The sequence below is a fragment of the Vicugna pacos genome, chromosome X (assembly GCF_048564905.1).
Source record: "Vicugna pacos chromosome X, VicPac4, whole genome shotgun sequence".
Classification (NCBI taxonomy): domain Eukaryota; kingdom Metazoa; phylum Chordata; class Mammalia; order Artiodactyla; family Camelidae; genus Vicugna; species Vicugna pacos.
The window spans coordinates 79,900,695-79,912,019 of record NC_133023.1 but is presented as its reverse complement, the minus strand read 5'-3'; the positions used below and the strand labels follow the sequence as shown (position 1 = coordinate 79,912,019).

The 11,325-nt window shown below is 38.0% G+C and overlaps 1 protein-coding gene across 3 annotated transcripts; it reads left to right on the top strand.

Annotated features, from left to right (window-relative positions):
• The first annotated feature begins 2,506 nt into the window (after nucleotides 1-2,506).
• NXT2 (nuclear transport factor 2 like export factor 2) lies at nucleotides 2,507-9,340 on the top strand. Of its 3 annotated transcripts, none has more exons than XM_031675500.2 (5): nucleotides 2,507-2,678; nucleotides 3,445-3,529; nucleotides 4,562-4,648; nucleotides 6,098-6,242; nucleotides 7,123-9,340. In XM_031675500.2, exons 1-5 carry the CDS (start codon nucleotides 2,581-2,583, stop codon nucleotides 7,302-7,304), a joined length of 597 nt encoding a protein of 198 aa, XP_031531360.1. In that variant the 5' UTR covers nucleotides 2,507-2,580; the 3' UTR covers nucleotides 7,305-9,340. The 3 variants fall into 3 exon arrangements, with proteins under 3 accessions (XP_031531360.1, XP_006215256.1, XP_015104152.1); XM_006215194.4 differs by lacking the exon at nucleotides 2,507-2,678 and adding an exon at nucleotides 3,301-3,322; XM_015248666.3 differs by lacking the exons at nucleotides 2,507-2,678; nucleotides 3,445-3,529 and adding an exon at nucleotides 3,568-3,911.
• The last annotated feature ends 1,985 nt before the right edge of the window (nucleotides 9,341-11,325 follow it).

The window sequence follows — 11,325 nt, the reverse complement described above, 5'->3', positions numbered from 1 at the left end:
CTATCCCAGGAACCCTAACCATTTCCTGAACTGTACTGATGCCATTCAATACACCAAAATTTTCTAATCTGTCCCAGCTTCACAGTCTCAAATAGATGGCTGCATAATAGCCACTGCCATCAGTAGGAAAATAAAATTCCTAAAGCAGGGACTGTATGTTAGGCACTGGCTCATCTAATTCTCACAACAATGTTACAAAATGTATATTAATATTATTATTTCCATTTTACAGATTGAGAGACTGAGGTATGTAATGGTTAGATAATTTGGCCAAGGTCACAAAGCTGCTCACTGGTATGGCCAGTATTTAAATCCAGCTGGTGCCAATAACAATGTGCTTAACCAAGATGCCATTCTGTGTTCCAAGAAAAGCCCTTTTGCACCATTCTAGTCACTTGCCCCACTTTTTGCACATGTGAAGTTATTTAGTGAAGGCTAATTCTGTGTCATATTCACCTGGTTCCCATTTGTCACCCCAAACATAGTTTTCATATGGTTTAAATGCTGTCCTCTGATGAACCAGAGCCCAACAATTGCTTTCTATGTTCGTTAACAAACCAAACTTGGGTTCACTCACCTTATGTACAGCAAAGTCAATCTACTGACACAAGGTTGTGGTGAAAGACAGTGTTTATTACAAGGCCAAGCAAAAAGAATGGGCTGCTCATGCTCAGAAGTCCTGAACTCCCCAATGGTGAAGGGTTTTTAAAAGCAAGGTGAGGGAGAGGGTCGCAGGGTGCCTGATCAGTTCATGAGCATTCTTCTGATTGGTTAGTGGTAAGGTAACTAACTGGGTGGTATTTCAGGGGGTCAACATCATCAAGTTTCTGGTTTCAACCAGTTTGGGGGTCTATGTGCTGGTGGTCAGCACATAGGTGGGGGTGTTAGTATCTGTAAAACAACTCAAGGATATGGCTCAGGATATTATGTATAACCCTTATGGAAGAAATAAAATTTTTGACTCTGTTTTATAACTAAACTATCATTATAATTATTTTATCTTGCTTGACTGCTTTCCCTTTGTTTCTGTATTTCTCTGATTAAATTTTTTCTTTGGAACTCAAGGAAGGCCTAGGATGCTAAAGCTTTGCTACAAACAAGAGGCAGGGAACAGAGGGTGTTCTGTCCCCAGGAAGGCCCCTCAGGGTCCTGCTCAGTTTCATGTTATCAGTTTACACAGCCTCCCATCTTTACAGTATATCACTAAAAGTGCACAAATTCAAAAAGTACAAACATTTGGTGCAAAACTCTGAGCCTTGCCACCACCTTAGCTCAGCTGTCCCTTTTCAGTACTCCCAATACTTCTCTAGTCCCCAACACTATTGCCCCACTCCAATAGTCACCTCTTATAGCCAAAGGACAAGTCACATCCTTTGGGGTTCTAGGGACATGAAATGAGGGAAGGCTTCATGAAGGAGGCTGTACCTGCTCTGGTCCCCGAAGGGCAGTTGTAGAAGGAGAGAATAAATATTCCAAAATAAACATAGGATAAGCAAATGTATGACTAGTAGAGTGTCTAAGAAAAAGTATTTTGGGATCAGACAGTTGTGGGTTAAAATACTAGTTCCACTAGCTGTGTCTTCTTGGCCAACTTACTTAACCTCTTTGAACTTCAATTTAGATTCTTAAAAATCTAGATAATAATATTTGCTCCTCCAGGGATTGTGAGGATTGAATGAAATCATAATAAAATCATACTAAGCTCTGTTAAGAAAAGCAATCACCTATATAAAGCAGTAAACATGAACCATTTTTTGGAAACAGTAGTAGTTAACTTTACTAATGTTGGTGAATAATGGGAGAGAAGTCTGGAAAGGTAAACTGAGACCAGACCAAGGTAGCCCTTTAAAGATTAGAATTTTGGGAAAATGAGAATATAGCAATCAAAGTCAAAGTTTGTAAGAGAGAGAGAAAGAGAATGAGGGAGAGAATTTCTTTAAAGAATGGGCAGAATTAGACAAGTTACTTGGAATTTCTCTGTAATTCATTAATGTTTTGTTTATTGTCTACCACTCCCATTACATTGTGAGCTTCATGAAATTAGGAATCATGTTTATCTTGTTCACTGCTATATATCCAGAACCTTGCATAATGCCTGGCCCATAGCATGTGTTCAATAAATATCTCTTGAATGAACAAATGAATGATGATGTTAGGGGACACCAAAAAATTTTAAAAATTCCAAAAACTCAAGCATAGATAACAGAAAGAATACAGCAGATTGAAAGTACAAAGGAAATAATGAGTTTAAATTTTGAACTCTAGAAGTTTGAGAAGCTTGTAGTGCATTCCCCTGTTCATATTTAGCAAAATTCCATATGTGGAATTGAAGCTCAGAGAAGAGGGGGGCGCTGCAGACGTGTTGTTGAACTTCATTAGCATACAAGTAGCAATTGCTGTCACGTGGGAGGAGGGAGGTTTTCAAGGAGACACCATCCGCCCCACCCCCACCCCGCTGCCGCCGCCGGAAGTGACGCCAGAAAGAGGGACACTGAGGAGGGCAGAGAGTACGCTGAGAAGTAGCTACAGTTAGAGCTCGACAGAAGGGAAGAGAGCCGGTGAGGAAAATAAGATTAAAATATGAGAAAATTCGAAGGAGACCGATCTCAGAGAGACAGTGAAAGACACCAAGGAAGGAATGACAATTTTTATGACGAACCACAAATAAGCCAGGCACGGTAAGACTATAGAAACATCTAACAGATTTATTCATTTGAGCACCCAAAAGTTTGAGGGGGCTTTGAGGTGAACGGTTTGAAGGATGCTGCTTAGTGAAGTCGGGTTGCAGTGGTAGTTAAATTGGTTGAGCCCGAATTCTAAGTAGTTTGTGACCCTAAGCGAGTTACTTTTCCACTGAATAGTGCAAAATCAAATACTTAATAATTTTAGGAATACTACTGAAACATTGGGGTTTAATTCAGTGAGCTCGATTCTTCCAGAATGTTCCAGAACTCTAAACTGTTGCCTACCAGTCATGCGCAGTATGATTAGGTGCTTTCCCCAAGCTCCGCCCACTTTTCCTATTGGCTACAGATTTCAAAGGTCTCTCGCGTTTGTCATTGGTGTTAAGCTAACCCTGGCCCTGCTTCCTGGACCAGTGAAGTCCTCCCATTGGAAACCTTAAATAGTTTTGTTTCTTTTTTTTTTTTTTTTTTTTGCTGTCCCACGGCACTTTGGAGAAACGGATACTTTTTCTGAGATTAACCAGTTACAAAAGCAAAGCGATTTTTTTTCTTCCAAACTAAGTTAATAAATATCAAACAAGTGCATATGTAAGGCGGATGGGAGGGCACGGTCGGAACTGAAGAGAAGTGGCCTCAAGGTTGGTACATCGGGGCGCTTTTAACAACGGACCGAGCTACTTCCGGGAGAGAATGGGCGGGCAGAGAATTCTGTGCGTTTGGCGGGTTTCGCTGTGTCCCTAAGTACTTGATCCTCTCGCAGCCCAGGGAGCTGGACAGGAAAGAACGGAGTGACGCCGCCACTGCAGGAACAGGCTGCTTCGTACTCCCCGATGGCCTTCTCCGTGGTGAGTGTCGCAGCCACTGTAGGGTTCCCGGGCGCGGGCGGCTGAGGGGATGGGCGCCGGGGCGGGATGACTGCCAGTCACGTGATCAAGCAACGAATCAGGGCCTGGCCCGCCATGCTCCGAGGAGGGGCCCGCTCTCTGCCAGCACCCCACAACCACCCTTCGCCCTCCCGCGACCCCCCCCCCCCATTCCCAAGGCTGTGCGGTCGCTTCCCGAGATCGTGGAAGGTTCCCTGACTTGGGAACTAGCGAGAGTCGGGAATGTTGGGGTCTGTTGTTTATGGCTTGTAATCTCCTTTTGATCATCTCCCTCCCTAAATAACTTTGAGTTACCCAAGAACGAAATGAAACTGATTCTTAATTCAAATAAAAGCTTGGGCTGGTAAGTGGCTGGGGAAGAAGGAGCTTAATCTTCCTGCAAGAGAAAACCGCAACAGCATTTCTTTTCCTCGGTTTTTAAAATTGTTTACAGATGCCGGTGAATTTTTATGTAATGTGGAGAAGTTTTCTGAATACCTAGTTTTTCAAGCAGTTCATTGCGCTTTATTCTTAGTCTGTTTTTTTCCCGATTCAACAACGTTTGAATAACTGGTCTCTTGAAAAGAGAACACTTTCCCAGTTTATTTAATGGTAATCTGGCCACCCCCTACTCCTTGTTTTTCTTTCTTTTTTTCTTTTTTAAGGTTCAGACCACATCATTTCTATTAAAGTGACTGTTTTGTAAAATATTAGAAGCCTAAAATACCAGTTGCCAAGCAAAGATTATAAATTTATATTTGAAGTGAGAAAAAAATCAAGTCCACTAATGAAGGATAAATATGTCCTAAAGATACATTCTTAAAAGTAGTGAAAATTTTTAAAATTGGATACTTGAGCCCTAACCTTTAAATGTTCAACTGTATATGGAAGAATGTGGACTATGTATGGAGCTACAAAGTGATTGAAATAAACCATCATTTTCTGTGGGTGGTTTTGTGTTTGTGAGGGCTTGGAGGGGTGGTAATGTACACTTTAATGAAATTTTTCTTGTAGGATTTTAAAACTTATGTAGATCAGGCATGCAGAGCTGCTGAGGAATTTGTCAATATTTACTATGAGACAATGGACAAAAGGAGACGGGTGAGTGTTGTACACTACTACTCTGTATTAAATACCACTTTTTTTTGAGCCTGCCACTCATCTGACTTGCAAAAGTAATAGCTGTAGACTTGTTCTTTAAAAGCACATTATATAGGGAAGGAGTGGAATGTCATTGTGGAATTGTGGCCTCTGGAATCTCGTATCCCAGCTTTGTGTTTGCCTAGCTCTATGATTTTGGGCAAGTTGCTAACCTCTCTTAACGTCATTTGATTTTTAAGGTGGTAAGAGGGAGTTAATTTCAAATACTACACTTAACATGGCACCCAAATATATTTCCTTAAATGTGTTACATTTTCTCAGTCCCGTCATTAACCAATATGGTTAAAATAGTGTTAGTGTTAGTGGAGGGGCTGCCATGTGTTCCCTGACTTGCCCCTTTAATTTCATTTATTAATAAGTGTTTTTTTAATAAAGTTCACAGCTATAACTGGCACTCACAGACAGAATCCACATTACTTGGATACTTTTTCAGTCTTCACCAGAGCAAGTTCTCACATCATAAGCTCTTTTCATTGTGATTTATCCCTGAGCCATATTTTTTAAGTAACTATTTCAGTATTTCAGAGTCTTGTATAGGTCTTTTATCCTCATAGGACTGTGTTGTACAGAACATTCTCTATACTGCAGGTACAGAAGTTAGCATCTTATCTCTAAAAACCTATTTTTAAGGCAGAGGATTAAAAAGAAGTTCTTTATATTGATGTTTGATAACATGGGAACAGGGGCAAGGGATGTGACAATGGACATTTATTGTGCCTTGGTGCTTTCAAAGATAAATTAGCAAAAAAAGCAACATAGTTCTTTTGCAGAGTTAAGATATGTATGTGTTGGCCCTTTAATCCAAGTTAAATTTAGAGCTAAGCAAATAACATGTCCTCTGACACACTGAAATCCTGTGACCGACTCCCCTGACTAAAGAGTAACTGATGAATTCTGCTTTATTTGAGATTTAACTCACTTAGCTTATTTGACTTACAGGATTGAAGCGTACGGGTAGGGCCTGATTGACAGCTTTATTAATTCACAGAATTAGAAAAGGGAGGGAGATTAAAACTGGTTTGGGGTTGCGTGAAATTGAAATTTGTGATCATTTAATTCATTTTAATATAGAAAGCAAAACTTTCCCAAAAAACTCTCTTCCAGTTTGGTACAAAGTTTTCTCATTGTGGTTAAAGTGAAATATGAAAAAAAAAGCATTTAGCTAGCTGCCTAGTTTACTAAAGGTAGGATAATATCTATTTAAGGCCAACATCATAAGGCAGACACCTTGTTCACGTTGTCTTCCTGTGGGAGGGGGCAAAGGAAGTAGAGATGGAAGAAGAACTATGAAAGTGTTTAGATACTACCTGTTATGTTTCAATCCATTTCTGTAAAATGCTTATCCAGAAACAAAAATCTTTCCTTTTTTTCCTTTTTCTTTCTTTTTAGGCACTAACCAGGCTGTATCTAGACAAGGCCACTTTAATATGGAATGGAAATGTTGTTACAGGGCTGGAAGCCCTAACTAATTTTTTTGAGATGTTGCCTTCTAGTGAGTTCCAGGTCAATATGTTAGATTGCCAGCCAGTTCATGGTAAGATCATGGTCTTTCAAGGTACTTCCTTTGTTTTCCTTTAGTGAGCACTGAACTTTAACACCAAAAGCAGCTAGCAACTTTCAGAAGTAGAATTACTTTTTCGAGCAAGTTAAATATGAAAAATTTGAATCAAACTTTTGGTCTTCCTTTAGGTGCAGCTCACAGAGGACCACTTGTAGGTTTTGGTGGCTTGAGTGATTATGGCTTATTAAAAGTTATGTGACAAATTGAACCTTATATGATTTTTGTTGATTGTGATTTTGTTGAGGAATGATTATCTATTTTCCCTAAATAAATAGTTACCTTCTAGGCCTTGAAATGTCCCCAGAGAAAAATTGTACTATGTCTCTGATTAATGTGTCTTGTTATCTTACAACCTATTAAAAATTTCACAGAAATTTAGTCTGTTATATGAAAGGATGACTTTTGGCAAGACAGAGTTTGATTCAAGGTAAATTGATGCAGTTTGTATGATTAACCTCTAGGTGGGGTCCTAAGTATCTTACGTAGTAGTTCAGGGTTTTTTTTTTTTTTCCTTCAGAATTCTTGAAATGAACTATAGCTTAAGAAGCAAAATATGACAAAGCTTTGTTAGAAACTCAATGAAATATTAATAAATACAGGAACCAAATAGTCCTATGCTAGATGTAAGCTTTTTATTTTGAAACTTTAGAGCAGTCCAAATCTTTCTGGACGGAAAATAATGCTAAGATCTTTGAAATGATTATTTCATTTTCTCACTGTGGGAATGCCTTCTCAGGATTATGCTCAAAGAAACTTTTTTTAGTGTTAAGTTATAGGAAGTGTGGTTTAAGTCCGAAAATCTGCTCACTTAGTGATGGAATCCACCCTGTTCTCTTTTTCTGTGTGGGTGAAGAGCAAGCTACTCAGGCGCAGACTACAGTTCTTGTTGTGACCAGTGGCACAGTGAAGTTTGATGGCAACAAACAGCACTACTTCAACCAGAACTTCCTGCTGACTGCTCAGTCTAGTCCTACCAATACCGTGTGGAAGATCGCAAGTGACTGCTTCCGTTTTCAAGATTGGGCTAGTAGTTAAAGGGGGCAGAAGTCCATTCTCTTTTAGTCCATTAGTTCCAGCAACAGAAATTTATGTGAATTAATTCACTTCATTGTGGAAGCACTGTAAACTAGTATGTGCCGAAACTAAATTTCTTTAATATTTTTTTTCTTCCTAGCAGCACCTTTAGTAGCAGCTGCAGTTTGGATCATTGCCCTTGCGAGCCTAAATGCCAGTTTTCTACATGCCTTATATATGTTTGACTAATGACATTCTAATAGTAACATTAAACCCATGATCTCTGTGCTAATGTACTCACTGTGAGCCCAGCATATCGCAAAAATGAAATCCCTTTACAGTCCTGTCTGTGGGATATCAGCACAGCATAACTCTCTAGGAGGAAGTGGAGTGGGGTTTTTTTGTTGTTGTTATTAGGTTAATTTTGTAGTACAACAAGTACCTATTTTCGGTAAACACTGGTAATGTAGTTTTCATTCTAAGGCTTTTTCAGATCAGTTCAATGAACACATTACTGATCGAGGTTTGCATAACTACCCTGACATCCTAGAATCACATGTAGAGATGTTCAGTAGTCTTTTTATATTAAGTAATGTGGTATTTTTATGTTGGCATGTTTTCTTATGAAGTGAATCAATCTACTAGAGAGGTGTGAAATGTTCTTGGTTGATGCCTGAGTGTTGGACATACTCAGTGGCTTAAAAGTAAAACTTCTTAAAAAGCTTTTTCTTGGCAGCTCCAGGTCTATAATTTTAGGTAACGAATGGTAGTAGGACTAATAGCTTTAATGGGAGAATGAGGAGTGAGAAATGTAGGGATCCGAGGTTGGCCAGAAGCAAGGAGGGGTGGTCAAATGGTAAATTTTTGGTACTTGTTTTCTACCTCCAAAAAGTGTAGCCAGTTTTTAGGATTTAAGTCATTAAGGTAATAAATATATTTGCCAGATGGTCATGGTGTCACTTTTGTTCTAAAAATTATTTTAAACGTTTTTCCAGTTCACCTCATACTTACCACCAATATATGTCTCAATTTATTCAAGAACTTATGGGGGTAAAATGTCAGCAATAAGCCTGACCCTGCAGCGGGGTTTGACAGGAAAGTGGGAAACAAAGCCATTGCTCTCTCTTTGCAACCTTAACTTCTAAGTCTTCCATGTGACTTCAGGCCAAAAGTCTCCTATGTATTACCCACCCCCAAAGTAAGTGACCTGTTCCCTGTGTTTACACTGTCAACTGCACAATCGTTTTCCTCCTTAACCTTAAAATTATTTAATCTTATGATTTGTTCTTCTATATGGCATTGAGCAAATAGATCTGTTATAAAACATGTTCCTGTTATGTGGCTAATAACTGTTTTAGAGAAAATAGAGAACAGCAGATCTTTATAAGCCCATAAACTTCAAAAGAACAAATTGATCCATTTTATGTCTCAGCGTTTAAAGAGAAAGAAATCTAGCTTTGGTTTGTGGTTAAACTTTAAACATTTTTCCATTCTTGAATTTATTGTTTTCATCTTTTTACATTAGATGTGGCAGCTTTGTTTATGCATTACAGCCCAGAGTTAATGTTTCTTACCATTTAATTTGAAAATCAGTAATTCATTTACTCTTGTCTCAAACTATTCATTGCATTTCTGATATATTAACAGAATAGAATTAAATAGGCGAAAGGGACAGAACTGAAATTTAGACAACACCTTCTTGTACTGATTAAAACTTACACATTGTATTCTACTCAAAATTAGCTTATTCTAATTTTGGATTGGCTTTTCAAAACCAGTTTTAGCAGCAACGATCAGATTGCCCAAATACTGCCCTTTCCCTTAAGGAGAACAGTCTCAAGTAAAAGCTGCATATAACTAGCAATAATTGAATTGAGTGGTTCTATACTATTCATGAATTGAATGTTTTAAGACTTATATATGAATTGCTGTTTCCAAACTCTGTATAACTTTTAAATGGCTGGAACTATGCTTACATGGACTAGACTGTATTTTTGACATGCAGATATTTTTGTAAGTTGAAAAAATAAAATTTGCCTTGTGACAAGTTTTCTCAAGCTTGGTTTAAGGTCTTTTGATTTTTTTTAAGGCTCCAGAACAGGTGGTTGTTTCTTTACAATATAAGGTTTTTCTTAAAAAAATTTGTAGTTAGAATGTTGGAAACAATGGTTGACAGCTCAGACTTTGTCCTTTCTCTAGCCTATCTTGTTCTTCCTCTTTTCCTACCAAATATTCACATTCTTGAGATCACCTGTTTGAAGTAGCAGTGAAGTTTCTGGTGAGACGTTGGAAATTTTAACCTTAAAAAACTAGCCAAACTGCTATATTAAGTAGGCAGTGAAACCAAAAGACAGTTCATTGCCAGGGGAAAAAAAGGTCCCATTAACTTTAATTCTATATTAAAAGTATGTCAGCAGATACTTGAAGAAGAGTGAGAGGAGGCAACAGCCCTTGAAATCAACCACTATATTTCATCTCTTCAAAGAAGAATGTATTTTTTACAACTGAATATCCCTGAAATTGGTATGGATCATAAATTGATGTTAAATCATACTTTGATCAGCTTTTTTTATTTCCTCTGGGGTATGTAAAATACTGGTGAGTCTTACAATCGATGGCATCTTAGATTGATGAAATACAGTAATGAATTTTGCCTAGATAAAAATGGTTAGGAGTCTACTTTGGTGCAAATTTGTAGGCATTTGTGGAAATAAAAGACTTAAGTTTAAGAGGCTAACAACCCAAACTCTGTGACCAAGTTATTTGTATTTCATGACGAGCTTATGAGGCTGGAAGAGTTATAGACCTTATTTAAGCATGTAAGTGCCATGGTGAATTGGAATCAGCATTTTCCTAGTTTTTGGAAATTACCTAGTAATGTATGGTGTGTCTATGGGTGTGTCCCAGTGAGGTTAAAGGATAAGTGTGGTGTTTGGGAAAGGAGCAAGAAGTCAAATAAAAGCCAAGAAGGTACCATGATCTCTTATTCTGGAATGTTGCTGGATTGACTTGCCTGAAGTTAGTGACACACGGAATTTGATAGCAGGGGACTTCATTTGCTGATTTTTGTTATAATTTGACAATATAGGTTAGAAAGGATAAGCATGGATGAGCTTTAACATAACTTTACATATTTAGGGGGAAATGGTAGGGCATAATTTGCTTTTTAATTTAATAGTTGGCCCTGTACAATAAAAATATTTCATCAAAGCACTTACTACCAAACTCTGCTGTATTCTATTGATAAATATTTGCCCTTCTTTGTCAAATGCATCTTTCTATATGGAAGATTTCTTGGTGACTATCAGTGGGCTATATACATCATTCTTGCTTCCTAGAGAAGCACTGAAAGATAAAAAACTATAGAAATATTGTTGGAATAATGTGTTAGATGGAGGGTCTTAGAATAGAGTATATGCACCCTATAGACCAGTGGTTTCAAAGTTTTGCTCTGACCCACAGTAAGAAGTATAAAATGTCACAACCTAGTGTACAAATATATATATTTATATATATACATGTATATATAAATATATATATATAATAAACTATTAATAAAAATTATATATCCAAAATAAAACTTATGCTTACTACTTGCGATGTGTTCCTGGTATTTTCAATTTCATTTTATTAACTTTTTAAAATGCTGATCATAGCCTGCTGAATTGATTTACAACTTCCTAATAGATTGTACCAGCAGTTTGGAAAACATGAAAATAGAGGAAGCATGATATTTTCACCATCACTTTCTAGTGGGGGAGTGGGAGGGTAGAGTTGACTTCCAAAAAGTGGTGTCGGGTCAGTGATGTTACCCTGGCTGAGAAATGATCAAAAACTTCCTCTTAGACGTGTCATATTTATGAAGGGCAGCCCTGTTTTCCTCCCATTGCTTTTTTTGCACCCAAGGTTCAAAGCTAGGAAAGCAACTATTTAGGTTAGTCTTTAGGCAGAATCTGAGAATAGGATGTGTGGCAATGAAAAGGAGTTGAAACAGGGAGGAGGCTGCCCTGTTTCAGAAGTCCAGGCAGAGATTTGAGAAGGC